Source organism: Musa acuminata, chromosome BXJ1-1, assembly GCF_036884655.1.
Source record: "Musa acuminata AAA Group cultivar baxijiao chromosome BXJ1-1, Cavendish_Baxijiao_AAA, whole genome shotgun sequence".
Lineage (NCBI taxonomy): Eukaryota > Viridiplantae > Streptophyta > Magnoliopsida > Zingiberales > Musaceae > Musa > Musa acuminata.
This window is the reverse complement of record NC_088327.1, coordinates 5,790,540-5,815,465: the sequence shown is the minus strand read 5'-3', so window position 1 is coordinate 5,815,465 and position 24,926 is coordinate 5,790,540. Positions and strand designations below refer to the sequence as shown.

Here is a 24,926-nt window from a genome sequence, read left to right as displayed (position 1 = left end):
AATCGAATAAATTCATGATCCCAAATTTAAAACTAATTAAATCATAGAAATTTACACATAATTTCTTGAAGCGGAGATATGTCTAATTAAATAAATTAAAATTATTATTTCATTCCAAAATAAAATTTTTAATAAGTAAATCAATCCTAAAATTTATTTAAGCTTTAAAAATTTATTATAAGTCGAGCATTCTCGACATGAAATTCTATGATAATTATTTACTAATCATAAATCAAAATTATTATTATGCATTATAAAATTATAATGATTCTAATTTTAAATATTTTAAAATATAAATTAAAATTTATAAGAAAAAAATATAGGATCCTACCTATTATCTACTTATAGAGATTCTTTCCTCAATTCTCTCGCTACCCTTCTGAAATAGGGGATAAGAAAAAGATGAGTCCACCCTTAAAAGATAAGACTAATTTAATTATTTTTTAATTTAATTTTTTTTTTTTTTTTTTACACATAAAAATAGATTTCTAAATAAAGTCACATAACTGATTAGAGGTAAATCAATTAATATTTTTTAACAATCATTATAATATATATATATATATATATCCAATAAATAGTATGATGAAATATTGTAAGGTACTATGTTTGATATATGATTTACTAGACTATTTCTATTGGTGTCTTCGCATCATGATGACCTGCAATTTTTTTCACAAGTTATATTTGTAATGTAAACTACTCAACACAATTATATGTAGTATTATATGATAGAATCATAATAATATCATGAATTTAATCTTAAAAAATAAAATTAATAATTATTTCAAAATAATACTTTTAGATAAAAATTTTAAGATTATGTAATCATAAAAAAAAGAGACATTAATCTCTCAATAGTCCTCATGCAACTAATATCATAACCGGAATAACTCAATTAACTTGAACCAAACATGATTCAATTAGGATCTATCGAAACTAGCCTCGAATTATCATAGATTTATCTAATTTAGATTTGTTTAATTTCAATTAGATTATATAGGCTTGAATTTGTCGAGTTAGTTTAGAATTACCTTAAACTAGCTTGGAATAATTAAATCTATCTAATTTTGTTAACTAACGGGCTCAAACCAATGAAGGGAGAGAAGATTAGACTATATCGCATGATACTAACCCAGAACAAACCAATCGATTCAAGTATTAGATGAGTCATGTGTGTTACACATGTTTGTCTGAAATAATATGTTATATTAATATACAAGAGGGATGATAATGTGTCTAATGCTAGTTACATAGTGCAATGGGCTTAGCTTCACGAATTGAGCTAAGCATCACTCACAAGTTTGGTGGAGTCTTACCATTAAACCGGGTCATACTTTGTCTTACAAGTTAAGTTATGTTTGACTATATGAGTTAAGTTATATCTAGTCATGTTAGCTAAGTCATGCTAGACCATGTGAGATAGGTCATGCCTTATCACATTGGTTGGGTCATGTCTAACTATATGAGTTAAATCATATTTAACAACACGAGCTGTATTATACATGACCATATATGCTAGGTTGTACTAGGCCACATGGCTGCTGCTTTGATCAATTAACTTAGCTTGGGTCATACCCTAATTTTACACATCTTATTAAATTAAAATTTAATATTTTAAAATATTATAAAATAATATTTAATCTCAAATATATTTATCATAAATAATTAATTTAAATTCATAATTTTAAATTTAAAACTAATTAAATCATAAAAATTCACATGTAATTTCTTAAAGCATAAATATGTCTAATTAAATAAATTAAAAATATTATTAAATTGACTAATTATTCTAAAATCATAATTCAATGATCATCATTTATTAATAATAAGATTATAAAATTTAAATATTATTATGCATCAAATAAATTATAAAAAATTTAATATAAAAATTTAAAAAAAAAATAAAAATGATTAAAAAAGAAATAGATGATCATATCACTTCTCAAGGATCCTCTATTGGGAGAATCATTTTCTCAATTCTTCCACTACAAAGCTGGTGAGGAATGAGGGAGGAAGAGCCCCCTTTATATAGAAGAAAATGAGTTCTCCTCAAAAGGTAAGCAATAATTTATTTTATTATTTATTTTATTATTTATTTTACTTTGACATATAAATATATAATTATTATATTTATTTATTATGGTTCATACACAAAAATGAAATTTAAATTATTTAATTTTCAAAATTAAATCACTCGATAACAAATAAATTAATAAATAAAATTCTTAACTTATTCACATGATTAAAAAAAATCAATTTTAAGTATTTTCCTAACCATACTACACAAACAAGAAAATTAATAATTTAAATAAAGTAACACACTATTTATGATAATAATTTCTATTAAGGGAGAAAAATCATTTATGATTATAGATAATTTTTAGATTATGTAATTATTTAATTGATAGACTAACTTTTTTAGTTTCCCACACTATTAAGGAAACTACTTTTAGTTATTTCCTTAATTATAATGCACAAAAAAGGAAATAAAAATTCAAATAAAGGAAAATATTAACTATGTGAATTTGATGTATGGTAAGGGGAGAAGTTTCCCGTTGATTGCATTCATCCCCTCCTAGAAAATTTGATAAGAAAATGATATGAATTCAACTTAGTTCATAGTTGAAATACTAAGTCAAAAATAAGTTAGAAAATATTTAGATGCAGATCTACCTCTAGTTAAGTTTTTTTTTTCCCACTTTTTGTTACATAATGTCTAAATAACTTGAACAAACTCATTCAATAAATTTGAATTTTGATAACACAAGTAAAATGGTGATTGACAAGCATATAAAAAATTAATTATTTTTTATAAAATATATATTCAATAAATTATTATAATTTTTAAAATTCAAAAATATATTGTTTGTTGACATAAGATAAAATTTGGAGCTACATGTATACTACTCAACAAACTCAAACAGTTGAAAAGAAGATAATCCATCAAACTATTCAATATACATATTTTTAATAATTCTAAAATAATTCATATATTACTTGTGCCAAAATAATTAACATTATATTTACAAATAATATCATTGACAATAATAGCATATATATTATTAATGTCAAGAATGATAACTTAAATTATATAATGGATACAGGTCAATTCTAATCCCTGACTTCAAAAATAATATTCGACATCAAGAATATATATATATATATATATATATATATATATATATATCATAATTACTAAAAATAATGCTTCAACAGGATTACTCTATAAACCAAAAATCTTAAATCTTAAAAATTAATTAGGTCATCAAATAATCTAGTCCTAGAATCTCATATTCATATGAGTCATCATTTTGAGTCAATAGATTATGCTCAACGAAGCTGATGGATGACTGTGTTATGAAATTTGATGCGTAAAAAAATCATATTTTTATTACTTATACTGGCTTCAAGTAACCTACTTAGCGTTAATATTTGTACTTAATATTCTTGATAGTGTTGTATATTTATCCTTGCAAAAAAAAAAAATTTACTCTTATAAATTTAGTGACATCCAAATGATGTATTGCCCAAACACCCCTCAGTTATAATTAAGTGACAAAATCTAAAGCTATGATAGGACATACATACACTCGCCAGGCATAGAGAACATACTTGAACACCATGTTATTCGAAACGCAAATTAAATACAATCCCAAAGGAAAACGAAAACATTTCAATTTACGTTGGCAGGAGGAAACAAGACAGGCACAAGTGACGCAAATGCTATAAGGTCCCATGGACACGAAACCCACCGACCATTACTTCTTCATACCATCTTATCGTCATTTCTCTTCTCAAAGCACAACAGCATATAAGTAGGAAAAGCAAAGCATGCGGTCGATGAAAGATCGACTCCTCCAAGGCATTCTTGTTTTGCAGAAGAATACCATTCTTCAACGACAGGCCGCTCGCTGATTCACCATTTTATGACTCTGTGCTGAAGTTGGTGTTGTAGCTGACGGGCTCCTTGTTGTAGTGTACATATCGACTTCCTCTGTCAGTGTCTGCATATAAGCTGATGGCAGGTATCTGCTGGACGATGTGCCAGTCTTCGCCTCCTCTAATGCATCGTTCCAGCAGACGAACGTCGCATACAACCACCACAACTAAACTGCTGTTGGGCTGATGCACCAGTCCCGGCAACCACTCGGGAAGGCGCTCCATGGCAGCATCTCTCATTTGCAGGCGTTTCAGTGCATCGACCTTCTCCACACACACGAGTGACGGGCAGCCAATTATGTCCAGAGTCCCGAGTGCCCCCAAGTTTGAGATCCTCTCCAGAGAAGGACAATCTTTGGTTTGCAGTAGTCCACTCAGGGATGGCAGGTTCTCCACGGCTTTCAGCTCGTTGGCTCCCTCAATAAACAAAGACCTCAATCTGGTAGCATGATCCAGCAGGCCTTGTGGAAGAAATCTGAGCTTGGGGCAGTTACGAAGACTGAATGTCTCGAGATTAGGCAGCAATAGGCGTGGCCGGTCTGGTGCTGCCGCTATTTCTTCTTCCGCTTCTCCTCCTCCTCCTCGACGCAGAGACCATTCTTCCCAGTTTGGCATCTTTGCTATAACCAACGATTTAAGCTCAGGAAAAAACACAGTTGATGTTGCTGCGTTGTCTCCAAGAAATTCCAGCCCGATGCTTATTACAGAGTTTGCACCGATAATTTTTAGATATTGCAGATGCAGCAACTCACCCAGTGGTGGAAGCTGCAAGCACGATGCAAAATTTGTCAGAGTCAGGCACGTCAAGCAAGGAAAACAAGTTGCCAAAGACGATGACTGCATCCAGCTTGGAATTTTTCGGCCGAAAAACCCAACGATTATAAGATCATCCAATCCTGGTGGAGGCTTTAGATTGTCAAAGACATGTTGTATCTGATTCGTCTCCTCCTCGGAATATTGTAGTTCGGATGTGCAGGAGAGACGTAATCTCTGAAGAAGGGATTTATTCAGCAGCAGAGAAGTCCCATTAGAGAAGCACCTTTCCAGCCTATCTAGTCTGAGGTGTCTGAGCCGATCAAGATACTTCAACTCCTCCAAATCACAAACACTCAGCGTCCGATTACCAACGTTGTCTCGCTCACCGATCACAAATCCTGAAAGAAAATTCAGCTGTTTCAGTTTCATAATCCCTGCCGGTAAATGTTCTAGCGGTGCCATAAAAAGATCGAGACACCTCAAATTGCACAATCTGGTAATGCCCCGAGGAAGTGTGCACAGATGCTTGCAAAAGCGGAGGTCTAACACTTGCAGGTTGGTTAGTTGCCCGATTGTTTCTGGCAGTCTGGACACGCTGGTAGAGCATAGATCTAAGTATCGCAGGTGAATTAAGTTCCTGATGGAATTTGGGATGCTTCCGGTTGCGGTTCCTCTGAGAGACAAGCAGCGGAGACACCGGAGTCTTACCAAGGATTCATTTAGGACCGTTGTGGGGCTTCTGAAGAGCATCACAGTCCTCAAGCAGTTTTGCCTCGATACAACTTCAGGTAGTGTTGCCACATTCCCTTCCTCTGTCATCGATAGACGACGAAGCTTTTGCTTGGTAGGGAATTTTATTTCACGCGCATTTCCATAGGCACATTCATCTTCTGCCAAAAATTGAGCAAGCGATCGCAGCAGATCATGCACCTTACTAATTCGTGTACTTCCAAACCCTGGATTTGGCTGTAGAATGCTCCTCCTCGTAAACTCTGTGAAGTACTCCTTGGCTGTCTCTTCGAGCAATTTGCTACCTTCATTTTCTACGAATCCCTCTGCTACCCACAGCTTAACAAGATCCTCTTGAAGAAACTCATAGTCCTCAGGGAAAAGAGCAAAGTAAAGAAAGCACTGTTTGAGATGAGACGGTAAATCCTCGTAACTTAAATACAGAGCTCCCTTGAGTTCTTCAGGAAGCTTGCTCATAGTCCAAGCATCATTGTCGAGCACCTTTTCCCACTCTCTCCGGCTTTTCTCCTTTGTGATTAGAACGCCTCCCATTGTCTTGATTGCCAGAGGAAGACCATGGCATTTCCGAACAATCCCAATTCCTATATCTCGCAGGTCTTGGGTATCTTTCTTCCGTTGTAGCGATGCGCTCCTGCACAGCAGTTCCCAACCTTCGTCCTCACGCAGCAATTTGACATTATGGATATGCACGGCTCCCATCTGGTTTGCGATCTTTCTGTCTCTGGTGGTGATCAAAATTCTTCTGATGGCCATTGCACTGCTCAGTGGAGTACGAAGTAAGTTTACCCATACATCCGCTCGCCATACATCGTCGAGCACCAAAAAGACGCACTTTCCTTCAATAGCCCTTCTAAGCATCGGTTCTAGTTCTGCTCTCTCCGTTGCTTGCCCATGATCTATCTCTGCTCCTCTTATCATCTGTTTTAACAGATCGATCTCGGAATATTTTTGTGAAACACATACCCACAATCGGATTTGATACTTGTCGATAATCCTAGAATCATTGAATATATTCTGAGCAAGTGTGGTCTTCCCTATTCCTCCCATGCCCGTAATAGCAAAAAGGCGACGCGATTGTCCATTTCCCTCATTCAACAAGTCAACGAGAGTATCTGTAGCATTACAAATGACACTTCCGGTGGTGTCCGGCGGCAGAAGCGGAGAAGTTTTACTGGTAATGGCACTTATTGAGGCTTGTCGATTAATAGAAGCTAGCTTAAAGCTCAAGTGATCATTAGAAAGGTGTTGGAGTCGATCATTCAGGTCCCTAATCCTGATACCAATTTGATAACGGAAGGGAACACTACCAAAGCATGAGAGAAGAGGGGAGCCACAGCGTACCCGTTGACCCAACGACGTCGACGGTGGTTCTTCCTCGGCGGGTCTGCCATCCTCAGCTTTGCAGAGGTCGATAATGTCGTCAGCTTCGTACATGACATCTTTCAGCTTCCTCACCCAGCTATTGATCGCCGAGTCTTGGATCTTCTTCCTCTCCGCATCCTTCAGCAGGCAAATAATTGTTTCTAGACTTTCCTTGAGCTTCTGCAGCTCGTCATCCACCTCCGACATCATCACAACCCTGTCTTTGATGAGATCTGCCAGCTTCTCGATGAAAGTGTTCACAAAAGCATCTAAAACCATCGCCATTTCCCCTTAATCAGTGGATAAGCTCTTCTGGTGCTGTTAGGTCTTTTTGTGAGTGGGAGAGGAGGACCGGGGGCTCAAGAGAAGACCAAGCTGCCACTCATCGTGAGAGTGCCCGTCGAGGGTTGGATTGGTCGTCTTTCGTGTGCATCCTGTTGGGCTGCCACAAATTCAGCTTGTAGTGGGCTTGGACAGTCCACGGCTCATTCTTTCTTAATCTAACCCTAATTAATATTACGAGGATACGATAGCTACGTTTTGGAGGCAAAAAAATAAGTCACGGGATTTCAAAGAAAAGAAGGACAGAAAATGAAGAGAAAGAAAGAGAAGAAGACAAGAATAACATAGTGAGGTTGTTCTCAATCATCTAGCAGTGTTCTCATCTCATGTTAGATCAAATCTACAATAGACTCTTGCTGTAATTACTTGGGGAAGTTTTAGATATTGTAGACAGTGACGTGATCCTTGTATCCCAGTTGTTCTCTTGTGATTGTTGTTAGGGTTTAGGGCAAGAGATTGAGACTTGTATATTCATTATTCTCATAGTGGATTATCTCTAGTTTACCCCGTAGTTTTTACTCTTCACATTGGAGGGGTTTTTCACGTATATCTTAGTGTTCTATTTGATTATGATTCCATTTAATTCCGCTATGTAGTATGGTCTTCTAGTATTTGTTCATATACAAAGGTTATTCCTGTTTATATCCTCATCACATACACACGTTAACCAATCCCCCGTGCTGACGTGACGGTCACTGTTCTTGTTGGATGCCACAAACCTGAAGACACTGACAAGGAAACGCCTCCACTTTAGACTTGTCAATCAAGAAGAATTGCCAAACATGGCCGGCGGCTCACTGTCAAACATGACACGTAAAGCGAAGGCTCGCGGAAAAGGAAATCGTATAAGAGGGAAGCGACGAGAACGGTTCGACCGAAACATTTGGAAGACGATCGGAACCGGCCCACGTTGGCCCAGAGACTATGGGATGAACATGTTTCATCCGATCCACCATCTGATGTATCATGATTTCAACTTATTCTTAAAGTTGAAAGGAGTTTATCTATTAGTATTTGAGCCACGAGGATGTAGCCATAAGAACAAAGTAGATCGAGGGAAAACACAAATTGAACAAGCTAACATTGATGAAGGTTGCAGAGCGAGACTGCCTATGTCGCAGTGATGTGTGCCTTCAAAAGTACGATATTTGGATGTTAAGCTTGAGTAAGTCAGGCTAATTACATATTATCTATTTTTTATATTTTTAAATATTATATTAGTATCCATATAATTATAAAAGTAAAATATCTAAATCTATTTATCATAATGTTGTCAGTTTTACTAACGAAAACACGAAAACGAAATGTAAAAAAGATAACTAACGGATTATGACAGACGACGACGCCATTGGAATTCATGGATATTGTCGATGAAGAAAGCAAGGTGAAAGGTGCCGACCGTTCTGCCTCTGCATCGACGTCGATGTAGATACCGTGCGACCCTTTTATTGTTCGAGAACTACGTCGATGTCGATGCCATGCGTTGAAAGGGTCACTCGACAATTGTGTCGTCGACACAGATGTAGAGTAGCCCTCACCTATTGTCGTCGCTATCTTCATCTACAACAAACAATCATCTGTTGCCCCTAGTGACGTTATTGCCTGTCACCACTAATTGAAATATTAAAATTATCTTTTTACCTATTATTTTTATATTTTCATTAATAAAACCGATAGGGTTATAGTAAATTGACTTAGATATTTTACTTTCGTAATTATAGTAATATCAATATAACTTTTTAAAGTATAGAGATCAAAATATTAAAGGTAGCTAACTACAATGATAATATATAATTAACTCTCATATGTCTTCTACTCCTAGAAGAGATACCTTCATAGTTCTTTTCCATTGGCATTTCATTAGCTAAGCAACCGTTATCTTAATTGGATCATGATAGAAATATTATAATCTAATTTACCTTCTAGCAAGTAATATCTATCATTATATCAATTTATTTAAACTTGATAGGGATAATCCTAGCACCTCTAAGGTCCGTTGGCTCCGCCTAGTGCATAGGTATAAAAGCCAAGCCTCGAACCAAGTCGAGGCAAGTAAGAAAAAGAATCTTATTATACTCTTGATTACATTGCTAATATTGTTTTCTTCATCTCCTTTGTTTTTCTGACTTAAGCATCGAAGAGATCAAATCGAAATACCCCCGGAACAGGCTTGTTGTGTAGAGTCATCGATATAGCCTAGATGTGCGACCACGAGACTACCCATCAGAGGGGACCGTCCAACCCTTAAACTAAACTTCACCACCCAAATACAACGTCACTCATGTCGAACCATCCTACTTGCTGATTAACAAATCTAAAAAAACTTAAACTTCTAACTGTTGACTATCAAATGTATGCACTGCTCCTTAAACTATGGAATGGCCAATTTATATCCATCGAATTTAGCCCATCGGCACCTATGGAGTATAATTTATCATTGTTTTGATTAATCATATCGGGTTGCTGTCTAATAGATCAGCAACTTGGGATTCTTTAACTTAACCCCTTGCTAATCCACCAACTTTCATCTTCCGACGAATTCATTTTGTGGTGTTATGTCCATTAATTAAATAATCAAGGCTCTTTCATTTTTCTCATAATCTTTAGTAGTTTTTGAAATGACTTATGATTGGATTTCATATTTCTTATAATCCATGGATTTGAAATGACTTAGTAGTTTTCTTATAACCATTTTCTTTCTTTAATCTACAGTTGTTTTTGTTTTTTAATACTAAGTGATAAAAAAAATAGGATTTGACCTTTCATAAACTATCAAAATTTTTATCAACTAAATTATCAAACACTTTTTTTATTTAAATGTTCGCACATGAGACATATGCAACAATGTGTTCACGGTGGATGACCTCATTTTGTCCTCGTCGAGACAATTTTAACAAATAAAATAATAAGATATAATGTAATATATATTTTCTTATTTTATTTTAAAATCAATAATATCAATTTTATCAAATTCTCTATAACTATTTTATGTTTTCTTCATTTTATCTATATAAATCAATCTTGGTAAGCTTATTATTGATAACTCTCATTCAAGTTGAGCTTATTTGTAAAAAAAAAAAAACCAAAATTTAAGGAAATAATAAATTAAAATATATATTATCATATTTTGTACATATTTCTATACTGGGTATCAAGACATTGTTGATCATTTACCATCTTTTCTTGATAAAAGGAGGTTTGTCCTCTAATTAAATTCAACACCATTAAAGTTATTGGGTTTAATTCTAATGTGTATTAAGAACTTTTTATTAAACCATAATTAACTTTTATTTTTAAAAATATTTTTAAACTATTATCAATTTTCAATTAGCTTAATTGGTAAAAACTTTAATAGATTATTACATGTTTGGAGTCTCGAATCTCTCACTTATCTTTTATAAAATAAAATAAAGTAAAATATTATTTTTGAATAAATATTAAAAATATTAGAATGGTAAAATTATTATAAATATTCAATGAATTTTTGAAATATAATCTTATCAAACAATACTTACATCAATACATGTTTAAAATATAAATTTCCTCTATTATGGTTATCAAGTACTCAAGACTTTTTTACAAATATATATTTATTCAAATTTATTTCTTCAACTGCATATTACAAATATAAATATGTTCCCGAAATAATTTAATGAATCAGAATAGATTAGGACATAAATAAGTGACAGAGTCACGATCTTTATCGATTCGATCAAAACTGGTCAAACTTGATCTGATCCATGTGAGTCCAACTTGAAATTGCGATCCCTAATCCGAAGTCGCAGTACAGTAGCTGAGGCCCTCTGCTGTCCCTTGGATCCGCATCCGACGGTCGTAAGGGGTCTACCTTAACGGGTTCGCGAAGAGAACCCGACCCGACCGCTTTGAAATTGAAATGGAACTCGGGCGGCAATGTTCGAGGAGGGGAAGTGAACCGCAAAAAGGAAGAGCCATCGCCTCCTCGTTTGCTCGCCCTCTCTCCATCTCCGCCTGAGAGAGAGAGAGAGAGAGAGAGAGAGAGAGAGAGTCGTCGAGTGGTGCGGCTGCCTCACGAGACCCCTCTCTTCTTCCCGCTATCTCACGATCTCGACCTCGATCTCCCTCTCCTTTGATGCGAAGGCACAAGCGGGGTTTCTGAGGCCGCGGGCGCCTGTGGGGGAGTCTGCGTGGATAAGCATTGGGGTTTGGGTGGGGTTTCCTATTTTGGATTCAATGCGATTTCTTTTTTACTCTCGTTCCCCGTACGCTTCTTGCTCAGGCTACGTCTTTTCGATCGTATGGGGTTCATGCGCTCTAGTGCCTCATCAAGGCTTTACGTGATCATGAATTGGTGGATAATATATGTCGGGTTTGGGTTGGGACGCATGGATTTTATGGGTCTAGAAGAGTCTTGAGGAAACTCTATTTTTCATGTTTTTTATTCTTCGTTTCCCCAAGAAACACCTATTTTCTGATTTTTTGCCCTCTTCGTCCTTTTTTTTTTTTTTCCTCTTATCTGGACTTTTAGGATAAATTTTACTATCTTCTCGGCACGTGCAATACTTTTATTTTCTTGTTTTCTTTTTTTCCTTCCCTCAACAGTTGTAATTTTGGATTAGTGTATTTCAAAGATTAGTATGTCTTGGAATCTTAAGGGTTTGATGGAGGCAGCTTGGATATTTACCTAGGGAAGATTGTTTGGTATGGTTTTAGCTGTTCAGAAACATAATTAAGCATAAAATTCACTTGAATCCCATAGGCTATGACTTCAGCTATAATATTAGATGAATCAAGAGGTGACTAGTGCATCAACTGTGGATATCTCATGTCTGTGACTTCATACAGGCGCTTGCATAAACAGCAGATCTGTTTTATACAGATTATGGATAATAAAAGGCTACTGATGCTAATATTTTTGTAGCTTGGATAGATCAACAGAACAAAATTCTGCATTCTAGGAACATGCAGAAGTTGCCTTTTATTTGATTTGAAAGTTAGAAAATAGGAGTATTGAAGGGACGTATCGATAGCAGCTAGCAGAATTCCGTGTCAGTTACAGTTTAGTGTGGGTTATGTGGATCATTTTTCACCATTTAGCTTTATCTAATGCAATATCCTAAGTTAAATTAAGAACATTTAAAAATTTAAATAGTTTTAAAAAAGTCTTTCAGGTTTACCTCTGCTTCTCATACCACTAATATCAATTGCTTCACATGTTCTAACTACAACATCTAATTTTTAGTTATTACCTAAACATGAATTCAAGGTTTCGGTCATGATCTCAGTAGATTTATGATAAATTTGCTTCCATCCAAGCTTGTTTGCCAGGATGAGATCTTATGCTAGGTTAAATGTGTGTCTGCTAGATATTTAAGTAATATGACCTTTGATGATTGTGGTTTGGGTTTCGGATAGATTACCTTTTCAGAAAGAAACTCAACCTTAAGGATGACTTATTTATTGACTAGAGTGTATACTTCATGTCACTATTGAACTACAGGCAATTACCAAGGTCTGTCCTGTACTTGATGTGGGCCTTGGGATAGTGGTTTGGGTGCTTGATCTTGCACATGTTTCGTTGGTGTAGATTGTAAAAATATTCTGTGTTCATGTTGGGTAGGACAATTTGTTTCTGTCCCTCCCCAAACGTTGCAACTGAACATGCTTGTTTGCCCTTAAGTGTGGTATGTCAATTGTTCGTTGCATGCTGTTGCCTACTAACCCAACATGTGTTATATAGCGACACTAGCCACCCATTGAGCTTACAGTATCCCTTTTTTATTTGTGTTGTAAATTTGTAATTTAGCATTTCACAATTTGACTTGTCATGACACAATATGTCCCTTGATTATACACATGGCTATTTAATCCTTGGTTATTGGTGCATTTTCTTGGTTTAATTACACTAAAGCAGATACAGTTAGTATATCAATGCTCAAAGCACCTTGTTCTGAGGCATTCTTGTCATAAATTATTCTTTATATTTCAGAAACCAACTAGTTTTATTTCTAAACAAATAAAAAACATGGCAATATAAGATCTGTGTAAGCACAAGGCTTAGTCTAATTGTGATGCCATGGTTTTCCTTCTGAATGAGATATCTGAAATTATCTTTTAAAATGACAGGATTTGCTTATTATTATCTTCAAGAAGTAGTTTCCAAATATTTGGAGATGGAAACATGGATCCTTTTTTTCCATTTAGTATTACAGAGGACCTTATTACTTGTTAGACAAAGGACCATCAATTTTTCCAGAATTATCTTCTTAGGTATTTTAACTCTCTTGCACCACTAATTTATAATTAATGCCCCTGACCTAATCACTGTCTTTACAGGTATTGTTTGATTTCTCCATAGAAACTTAAACACTTATTCCTCAGTTGGTACCTTCTTGAGTCATGAGAGCGTTTTTCTCGTTCAATAATTTTTTTGGCAACCCTATACATTAATCTAAAAGTCTTCACCATAAGATTCTCAACAACCCTACAAGTTATGGAGACATATGTTGCAATTCAAAACATATTGTACTAATTGAGTATATACAGGTGTTATGGTCCCCAAGGTTGCTACTCCATTAGAGTAGATGCCATGATTCTAAACATGGACAAAGCATGATATCTCCCATTCTATAAACCAAATTGTTGCCATTGCTCAAATGTATGTTGGTGATTATATTGCTAGTTATGTCTTTCAAGATCATCATTGATATTTTTAATCTTTGAAAATAGTTATTTTAGCCCTCATGCCCTATAATTGTCTGCTTAAGTTATTTTACATGACTAGGTAAAGGTTGACTAGGTTAACAAACCATTGATTTCTTTATGTTCTGTCCTTTGAATATCCACAGAATAACCACATTAGTTTGTTTCTGTATTCGCAGGTTCTATGAGCACTTCTTTTTGCTGAGAATCTTGCTTTTTTTCTTTTTTAACGTGTATCATCCTATGAAGAAGGAAGATTCTTTAAAAGCTAGTTTTGAAGTTCCTTGTGGTAGAATTACACGAGCGCGAGCTGCTGCTTGCTGTGTAAATAATAAAGTTCTTCCCTTGATACCGTCACTTGCAAATCTAAAGAAGCAGACACACCGAGGCAAATCAAAGAGAGCAGCATTTGATGAGAACAGTAATGTTGATCCTTACTTGGCAGCTGCACATTGCAAGAAGCGTGTAGTGCTTAAGGATGTTACCAATGCATGCTCTCAGAAGTCCTCTAGACAACGGATTCCACGGGGGAAATTGCAGGTCTGATGATGTCCCTCTTGTGTTTTCAGAACCTTCTTTACAGTTATAAGTAACTAATTGATGATATGCTCAATTTTTAATATGTAAAAAAAAGAAATAGATGGTGTAGAAGTGGAACACTGATTTTCTTTAAAGTTTTAAACATTTATTTGTCTGTAAGTGCCATATGTTTTATTAGCAATATATGCTCTTAAACTTTGCTGTCCTTTCAGTTGGTCTGTTCTGAAGATGTCTTGATCTGTTGGTTATTTTTCTTTATTCCAGTTGTCTGCTGTCCAAAGGGGTAAACTTGGTCCTTCAAAAACCAAAAGATGTTCCAACTCCAAAGCTCCAAACTTGACCCCAGCTGTAAATGCTTTGACTCAAGATAATGAGCAAAATATAATTTCTGAAGGAGTGCAGGAGGTGGGGATACTGGAGCCAAAAGATTGTTCACTGTCCGCAAAAATAGGAGACTCAGTAGAATTACAGACCAAGGATAGTATCAAGGATGGTGAGGAACAAAACTTCAGAGAGAGCCTCGAAGATATAAATCACACAAAGAATGGTAGTCCAGTTCTGCTCCCTTTTTTTTTTTTTCAAAAAAATGATAGATGAGTATGATATTATGCCAGAAATTTCATTTAGAATTTCTCAACTGAGAACAGAATTAGATGACACTGATGTTGCTGATAATCCAAATTGAATTAATACTTTGTTTGTATATTTAAGGAAAGAAATTCTTCTATTGACCTTTAGAGTATGTAATGCATGCATTTGTAACTTTGTTAGTGCCATTTTCATTTTATCAGGAAGTTGATGTTGGCGGGCTTATGATTATTTCCTTGTTAGGTTTTGTCAATAATGTGAAGTTCAAGCTTGATGATGATTTAGGAGGGTTCAATGGCTTGGACTTCATAGATATTGATACAGATCTTGGGAATCCTCAAATGTGTTGCACTTATGCACCGGAAATCTATACCTATCTACTTGCTGCAGAGGTATCGCTTAATGAATTTACAGTGACTATAGCCTATGGCCTGTGGGTCCTTTTGCTTGTTAATTTTAAGTTAGTTTTACATACAGAACTTCTTTTTATGCTGTTGTCCTTAAGATCCTGGAATAAGATATTATATTTTTAATCCATAAACACAGGACTTATGTTTACAAAGCAAACAAATGAATTTCCTTTCTATTCCTTATCCATGGCATTTACCGTTTTTCTTGCCTTTTGATCCAGCACTGATTTCTGGAAATTTTAACTTGTACTCTTGATAGTGACTTATGCTGAAAACTGTCTTATCAGCTCATCCGGAGACCAGTGTCCGATTTCATGGAAACATTGCAGCGAGATGTCACTGAGAGTATGCGGGGCATTCTAATAGATTGGCTTGTGGAGGTTTCCTAGCTTTAACATTTCCACCAGATTACTTTTAAGCTTTACTGTTAACGTTGTTATATAAATTACATGTTTGTTATATATCTTTTTCTTTAATAAATATATAAAAATCTGGAAGGAATTTCATGGCTTCATTATTATGGACTTTGACCTCCATTTGAACTAGTTGGTCAAGTTAATAATTTGCTTAAAGTGAAATACTTCCTTATGTTGTGCACTTTAGCAGTTTAAATCCTAATTTTTTAATGTTACCTTTGGCAACTTTAACTTCAAACCTAAGCATCATGTTCCTGGGTTCTAAACTTTAGCGAATTGTTAACAATTTTTGAAGTCTTCTAGAAACCTAGAAAGTTCTTAATGTGGATGCAGTTCAACATATTAGCATTTATTGTTTTAATTAAACTTAAGCCGCAATTTCTCAGTCTGATTAAATTTTATGGCAATTTAGGAAATATATCTTATTGAAACCTTTAATTATTGTTTTTGTTATTTGACCTTTTTTTGTATCAACTGAAGTTTGTCTTAGCACATGAATCTTGTATTGCATACTCAACTTGAATTTCTATAATGTTTATTGTGTTCTCGAATTTTGTTTCCTCAACCAATAATTCTCTTTGCCTTTCTAATTGATTCATCATAGAGCCTTAGAATAATTTAATCTTCATTGAGTTCTTAGTGATATTTAATCTTCCATTCATTGTAATTTTCTCTGCTTCAGTTTGTTAATCTGTTGCTTTCTGAGAGAGGATTTTTAATTCATGGTAGATTAAGTGACACTTGTATGTAAATTCTTTCTCCTGTACCAATCAGCATCATCACCTGTGTCCCCATGTTTGATCAGGGCATTCTATCATAGGTCACAATTGATGCAATTGTCAACTTTTCATAATATTGCATAGTATTGGTTGAATCTCCTTGCATGTTAGGTGCTTGTCCAAGCAAAGGTGCTATCATAAAAAAATTATGTGGATGTATTTAAGTATAAAGATATCATCAAAACAAGAACTTCTATCAAAATAATTTGATATCATTATACATGCAAGATGATTATTACCAAAAGACCAAATTACATGTGCTTAATCATTTGTTAATGAATCACTGAACAGAGTGTTATATATATATATATATATATATATATATATATATATATATCAACGATCCTTTTCAGTGTTTCTTAATGATGATTTCATTGATGTACCTTAATATGCCATCGTCCTTAAATTGTAATTCAAATTGTCATGCTAAATTGATTAGGTTGGACATGGAAAGAGGGGAAGAGAGGACATATCAGAAGAGGGAGTGGAGTGACGGGAGAGAAAGAAGATGACAGTGTAGGGAGTAGGGGCAACAGAAAGAGCAGACGAGAGAAAGGGAAGAGAAATGAGAAAAGGGCAACGATGATAGTGGTTATTGGTTACTGCGGACAGAAAAAAGGGAGAGGGAGAGATGGAGGAGAGGGAAGTAATAGCGGGTGTTGGCCACAGAAAGAGGACACGAGAAGGAGACAAGAAGAACGTGGCGGTGGAAGAGGGAGAAAGGACAGCGACGAAGAACCAACTGAGAGGACATAAAGAAGTGGGATGGAAAAGGGACAGTAGAGAAAGTTTGTCGGGGGCGTTGAATCACTTATGCAAAAGAGACGGAATAGACGAGGCAATCGGTGATGGCTCCATTGAATCACTTATGCAAAAGCATGTACAGGGTTGTCCATGGATGTTGATGACGCAAGGAAGTAGAAGATCTTGGGTTGGTTATTGTGTTGGATTTTGGTTATTTCAGTCTGCAACCTAGGCAAAAAGAATAGACAAGCACCTGAGATGTTTAGCGCCTCAACCGAGGCATTGGTTAGGCACCTCGCCCTGGGCATCTTGAGGTGCAAGGTCCTCAGCCTCGCCTAAGCACGTCGGCACGTGCCACAGTGCCTCCTGCAACACTGGTACTAAAATATAAGGCTAATTGAGTTGCAAGGCTGCAGGTTTTTGTCGCAGTTTTGTTAAGAAGAAAATAAGAGTAACAAGTGATTGTAACTAAGAAAGGCTTTTAGAAAATTGTTGTTTCATTAAAATTTGAAAGTTAAAATAAGTATGCTTACATTTGTTGATTTGTGATGGATTAAATTTAGTAACTAGAATTTAGAAGTTTTTCACGGGATCGCTCATGGGTTCACCATGAACCAAAAATATGCTTGTACGTATGATATCAGTATAATATGAACAAGCGCGTAAGTATGGTAGCTTAGTTTGGTGGTGGAATCAGTGAATGGGAGGGGCTGCTTTGCTGCTAACTGCTAAGGATAAAGCAAAAGTAACAGTATAATCCATTTGTTGTAAGAGATACATTTTAAATATCACATTCATTGCCATGTACCTATTCAAAGGTTCATGTTTTCATAGTGATCCTATTCAGTATAATCCTCCATTTTCATATAGCTTTTCATGGTGTCTCTTCATAATATAAGATCAAGTTAAACAAATTAAGTTTACCTTCTAACATCCCTTCTTAAATTTAATTTTCTTGCATCTTGCATTTGCAGAATTGCAGTGAACTCTTAATTTGAAAAACAATTTTGAATCGAGGGGCTTGTAAAATTTTCTGTATTTTGATATTCTAAATTTGATGTAACTTGATATGATCTCATTATATTTAAGATCAATTTTTTTCCTATCTCAATTCTTTTATGTTCATCTTGTATTTTGTCATTTTACCTCATTCTTCTTGACCATGTCATCAATAATTTATATATAATCTTGTTTTTAATGATTTTTGGTAGTTGTTTGGAGGTTTTGACAACCGTAATCTTTTTAATTTTGTCTTCATCTAAGTCTTGACAGATATGGAAGAGTGTTTTCTAATTGTTCCTGCTAAAATGTTTCAAAATATTTCCTTGACATGCCACATTATCATCTTGAGATTTCTCATAGCCTTTTTCTACAACCCCCCAATGCACAAGTGTTTTCTAAGATCTCCTATACTTGTTCAGAAGTATTGGCAGTCGTAACCTTTTTTGAGATTATCTTTATCTAGACCTTGACACATGAAGAATACTATTTTTTAATTTTTCTTCCCTTAATCCTTTAAGATCTCTAGCATGCCACATCATCTTCAAGTTTTTATGTTCATCCACCAATCTCCTATCTTTTTTTTATCTTTCTCTCCTATCAAATTCATATCAAAGTCATTGTTGAAATGATTAATAATGTTTAAATTCAAGTTTCGTGTCTCATCAAAGACTATCTTGAAAAATAAAGTATCCATATGAAAGACTTATTTGGATTCAAGGTATATGGGAGGCGATGAAGAGAGACCAAGAAAGAGCTTTAAGATGATGATGAAATGATATGCTAAAGTGATATCTTGAAGGATTTGAGAAAGAACAAAAAGATAGATATTCCTTATCTTTCAAGGTTCAGATTATGATACTTTTGATTGTTGAATCTCGGAGTTTGATGATGAAATCAATTGATGAGTTTGTGATCTAATCTGTGTTTTGAGTAACGCAGGACTAGCTTCGATCAAGGAGAGGTAAATTGATTAAAGCAGGAGGAATCAGATGTTCGGCCGGAGTGAACATGTCAGAAGATTGGATGTCGAACTGGAGGATCGATCGACGTGTCGACAGAAGGCTTCGTGCCATGAATTCGGGCATCGGGCCAAAGGAGCAGACATTGCACCAAGGAGATCGGAGTTACGGAGGTCAACATACTGATTGGGCAAAAGACCATAAAAGAGGACGATGCGTCGAAGGATTGGACAAAGCGGCGATGAACCAATAACATGCCAGACAAAAGATGTATGATTTGTAATCATTTGTCTAAGATCGAAGTAGTTTAGAGGGCTAATTGAGTTAGCTTTTGGTGTAACCATGCTAACTCAATTAGGAGCCAATTGGGTCTTAGTTGAAATTGATTTGGGCTCATTGGGAGGCCTATTCAGTGACCCAAAAGTTGGGTCACGGTGGCACCGCCAGAACAGGCGGTGAATGTGAGTTGGAAAACTCAAAAAACTCGGTCTCCGATGCTGTCAGGTGGTGGTACCGCCCAGACATAGTCTTTCAAGTGGTAGTACTGTCAAATTGGGCGGTGGTACCGCCCGTGTCAGGCTGCAGGCGATGGTATCACTCGTACCCCGAAATTTCGGGGATTTGAATTTTGGCTCCAAGTTTTGAAGCCATTTGGGGTCTATAAATACCCCAGCTATTCCTGCATGGAGCAGCAAGAAAAGTGAACAAAAACTTTGTGTTTCCAGAGTGAAAACTCTTGTAAAGCATAGAGTCCCTCCTCCTAAATTTTAGAGATCATTCTAAGGGAGAGTGTGAGGGAAGCTTTGTAAAAAGGGGATGTAAAGGTTCTATTTTGAGCCTGCAAAAGGAGAATAAAGTTGTAAGAAGGAGGTTAATCTTCTCCTATTAAAGGAAGATCATTAGTGGATGCCGGTGGCCTCGATGGAAGAGGAATCGGTAGAGTGGATGTAGGTCATGATGATCGAACCACTATAACTCGGTTTACATTTACTTCTTACAATTTACATTTATTGCAAACTGTCATTCTTTACTTGCTTTACATCTACTACACTCTTCCTATGCTTTTAAGTTAACATCTTCCAAAACGAGTTTAATTGTAATGAGATTTTTGAACCGACATAATTTTTTCTGCTGCACTAATTCACCCCCGCCTCTTAGTGTCGACTCGTTCCTAACTTTGACTAGGTTGTGGTTGTTAACACTTCTGAAAAAGCATGGGATATTTTATAAAACTCTTGTATATATGTTAAGGTGGTAGAAGAAGGCTACAAAAAGCTTCAGGATGATTATGTGGCATATCAAAGAGACATCTCAAAAGATAATAAAGAAGAAAAAGAAGAAATTTATCCTCTTTATGGAGATTTAGATTAAATTAACTTTGAAAAAATTGTGACTGCCTAGACTTTGAGATCTTTTGAAATAAGATTACAGATGTGAGCGATGATATAGTCAAGTTGAAAAAAAAGAATTGAAGAAATACAAGATATATAAAGAAAAAGAGAGATGAGAGAAGATATTATTTTTAAGATGAGTTATATCATGTCAAGTTACCTTAAATCAAATGAAGATGCTGATTTTTCTACAAGCTCCTCATTTCAATATTATATTTTAAATTAAATATTTTGCTTAAAATGCATGTTGAGAGTAAATTAAGTCCAAGGGGATGTTAAACAATAAACTTAATTTAATTATTCATCTTCTATTGAAAATAGACATCATGAAAAAGTGTATAAAAAAATCACAAGTTGAGTTGAATAAGGACAGCATGAAAAGATGTATGAACCTTTGAATTGATGCACGACATTGAATATGATCTTTTAGGAAGTGTTTCTCAATCCTTATAAATAGATAGAAATCCGTGGTTTTTTATGTGTGGAGAAAAAGTAATTGTGTGAGGACATCTTATTAAAGATTATTTCTTATCTTCTCCATTATATTCCCACATCCCTTCTCTTCTCTCTTAACAGTGGCTTGTTGTTAGCTTGGTGCTAGCTACTTATCAAGCTTTTTAAGTGCACCTAATGGAAGTGCATTATTGTTTTTCAGATTATATTAAATTAGCATAATCGAGGTTGATTGGAACGATTGCTAGTGTATGCCGTTGTCAGAGAGATTGGTTATGTCTAAAATTTCTTTTGGATATAAACACTGAGCCTTGAATGAATCTCCTAGAAACAATATCATTCTTTTCTTATGGCTTTAATATTGTAAAATGGCCTGCTGAGGTTAGATTCTAGAAATGTACACCATTTCATGTCATTGCTTGGCTGGCTAGCATAGTTGGTTAAATAGTTGTCAGTTAAGACAATTTTGTTTTTTAAGCTTTGTCTAGAACTTGATGCTATGCTAATTGATCTTGATAATGTTTAAGCAAAAAAGAGACATTGGATTGTTTATAGTACATCGACTCTCCTTAGACCTCGCATTGGCGGGAGCCTTGTGCACCGAGTATGTCCTTTTTTATTAGATTGTTATAGTGGAAAATAATTAAAAGGACAGAGAAAAATTATGTTATATATTACAAGTGGTCAACTTGAGATTCTTTAGTCTCTGTTGAGCAGTTAATAAACAAATTCACATTAGAAAAATGGCCACAGTTGAAGTTGTCATTGAGCATTTTGTAGATCCATTTGGCTGATTCTGTGTTAATGATTATTTTCATCATCCTTAAAAATAAATGAACTACTATCTTGTTTTTGCTGTTCTACAACATATTACTAGTATGTAATAACTAATAACTTGCATTTTGAATAATCAAATCGTTGTAGGTCCTGATAATTGTGTATAACTTATATTTTATACCATAAATTATTCAGTTGCTAATGATTGTTTTCTGCTTCAGGTTTCTGAGGAATATAAGCTTGTCCCAGATACGCTTTATCTTACAGTGTATATGATTGACCAGTTTCTTTCACAAAACTACATTGAAAGACAGAGGTTGCAGCTACTTGGCATTACGTGCATGCTAATTGCCTCGTAAGCTTGCTTTCAGTCTAGCATCTTAATATCTTCTTTTCTACTTGAGAATGGGGTCCACAGTATAGTTTACATTAAACTACACTTTTCTCTTCACCTTTTAATAAATCTTAGATATTGCAAGGAGATTTTTCATTTTAAAATTTATATTGTCATTTTTTTTGCAAGTTGATATTGTATTCATTAATTATTGCTATTGCATTGTTATAAGTTTGACTGTATATTATGATTTTTTCTTGTAGATGAACTTTTACTTTTTACAAAATTTTTATCATGAACAGTTTAAGTTATTTAGCTGTTATAGTGACTAGGATTAGCAAATCACTCTTGCATCATTTAATCTTCATGAATATCCGATGTACGTTTGTAGTTAAAGGCTTCAAGTGATTAAAGTTATCAAACCCTAGCATCTATATTTGCTGAAAGTTGCTTTGATTACTTGGAATGGACAAAAGTCGACTGATCGGTAATATCACAATTGGCCTTATACACTCCATGCAAGACGATTATCCACTATTCTCTACATTCCCATAATTTCTCCTTTGGGAACTGTTGGTCCTGGTATTATGAACTGCACTGACCGACTGGACTTGGAATTGTAGCATCTACTCATTCCATGGTTGTCATTTCGATGGACTTGGTATCAAGTTTTGGAGCTTTAATGTCAAGCTGATACAAAAGCAATTTGAGTGAATAATTAGTTGGTGAAGACTGAAGTTTGAAAATGATACTGATTTTGCTTCTTTAGTCAATAGAAATCTTCATAACTTTGATTTGTACACAGGAAATATGAAGAAATATGCACTCCACGTGTTGAACAATTCTGTTTAATAACTGACAACACATACACAAAGGCAGAGGTAATTTATTATCTGAGTAGGAGTACATGCATTTAGGAGGGGAAAATGTTTTTGCCACAACTTTTACTAATTTCTTAGGAACAGGTGCTCAAAATGGAGAGTCAAGTGCTCAGTTATTTAGGATTTCAACTTTCGGTACCCACCACTAAAACATTTCTCAGGTACCAGAGCTTCAAGTAAATTTTTTTTTGATTTTTTTAAAATTTAAATCTTTTACTGATTATAGCAATGGCTTCAGTATGAAATTAACTCCGACGATAATATGCAGGAGATTTTTGCGTGCTGCTCATGCTTCTAATAAGGTGTTTCATGTTCAATGATCCGATCCAAAGGATTACAATATCCGCCTTTTAGTTGACATTTTATAAGCAGAAAAGTTCTTTGTAACCTTTACTTTTCCGGAATTGCAGGCTCCAACATTAACTTTGGGGTACTTGGCCAATTATTTGGCGGAGTTGACTTTGTTAGAGTATAGCTTTATAAAGTTTCTTCCTTCAGTCATAGCTGCATCTGCTGTATTCCTTGCAAGGTGGACATTAGATCAATCAAGCCATCCATGGGTATGAATGCAAATTATGCTCTATTTTACTTCAATCTAAATATATGAAGGTCCTGATTACTATGTTTTAATCTGACATGCAGAATCCGACTCTTGAATATTACACCTCATACAAGGCAACGGATCTAAAAGTGACAATTTTTGCATTGCAAGAGCTACAGATGAACAGCAAGAGCTGTCCACTCAATGCCATACGTGAGAAGTATAGGCAAGAAAAGGTAAATGGTTTTGTAGTGCAGATAAATCAGAACCTAGTTAATTAATCTATGACAATTAAGTCAAATAAGGCCAAGAGGTTATTTGGCCTTGGTCCTGAGGCTAGAGGGCACTTCCAAGCTTCATAATCTTCTGCAACACAACATCAAAACATACTACCAAATGCATAATAATGACTGGATGCCCTTTAAATTCATAGTTGATAGGTTTTCATAATCTTCTGTAGAAATATTGGAAATGATCTAGTAATTCCACCATTAAGTAACGAGTAATTTCCCAAACATTACTTAATTCATTTACTTTTTTTCTACTCGTTTTTTGTCAAGGTCTTATGGTATTCTTCTATAGGCAAATTTGAAGTGACAGTGTTGTCTTTTGACAGTTTGAGTGCGTGGCTGCCATTGCATCTCTGCCACTGGTAGAATCACTCTTCAGCTGATGAAATGTGGCCTCTTGCTGACAACTTTTATGGGACTCCAAAAGAGGGTGATTTGAACAAACATTACAACAATCTATTTCTTTGTCCCTTATTCTTTCCAAGCAAAGCCAAAAGAGAAAAAAAAAAGTAGTCAGTTGTTAATTGATACTTCTGTGTGTGATTTTACTGATGTGGTTGTGGTCTTTCCACGCCCATCTTTGTAGCATAATTACATAAGATGAGTGAAAGCCGTAGGCACAATACAGCTTTACGTTGTGAAAAACCATTTTCTGTGTTCAAAATGATTGATTGTAAGGATGATAACTATTGAAGCTAAGTTACTTCCAAGGGTTTGCAGTTTCATGTCTTTATCACCTGTTCATATGTGCTCACCCTTCCTGCGCCGCAAAAAAGGGTATTATTGACTATATTTAGTTGATCTGGAATCACATATAGCTAAAATTCTTTTTTTGTTTGTGGCTATCAGATGTGACCTTCAGTTGTTTTTATCTTTGCAGGTTCTCCAGAAAACAAAGGTTAGTCTTTGAAACTGCCATTGGCGTATCAAAGGTTAGTCTGAAACTGCCATTGGCGTATCAAAGGTTAGTCTGACGGGTCTCGTAATT

General features: G+C 35.1%; 2 protein-coding genes across 3 annotated transcripts; one reads left to right on the top strand and one right to left on the bottom strand.

Moving 5' to 3' along the window:
• Positions 1 to 3,603: 3,603 nt before the first annotated feature.
• Positions 3,604 to 7,217, bottom strand: LOC135628301 (putative disease resistance protein RGA1). The gene has a single exon (XM_065134935.1). It carries the CDS (start codon positions 7,093 to 7,095, stop codon positions 3,928 to 3,930), a length of 3,168 nt encoding a protein of 1,055 aa, XP_064991007.1. The 5' UTR covers positions 7,096 to 7,217; the 3' UTR covers positions 3,604 to 3,927.
• A 3,866-nt stretch (positions 7,218 to 11,083) lies between these two features.
• On the top strand, positions 11,084 to 24,602 carry LOC135628203 (cyclin-A2-1-like). 2 transcript variants are annotated; one of them, XM_065134854.1, is made up of 12 exons: positions 11,084 to 11,340; positions 14,013 to 14,373; positions 14,638 to 14,920; positions 15,205 to 15,353; positions 15,659 to 15,751; positions 22,114 to 22,247; positions 23,032 to 23,107; positions 23,192 to 23,268; positions 23,376 to 23,409; positions 23,518 to 23,667; positions 23,750 to 23,884; positions 24,265 to 24,602. In XM_065134854.1, the coding sequence occupies exons 2-12, from the start codon at positions 14,077 to 14,079 to the stop codon at positions 24,319 to 24,321; spliced, it is 1,485 nt and encodes a 494-aa protein (XP_064990926.1). In that variant the 5' UTR covers positions 11,084 to 11,340; positions 14,013 to 14,076; the 3' UTR covers positions 24,322 to 24,602. The 2 variants fall into 2 exon arrangements, with proteins under 2 accessions (XP_064990926.1, XP_064990865.1); XM_065134793.1 differs by having other exon boundaries at positions 23,186 to 23,268.
• The last annotated feature ends 324 nt before the right edge of the window (positions 24,603 to 24,926 follow it).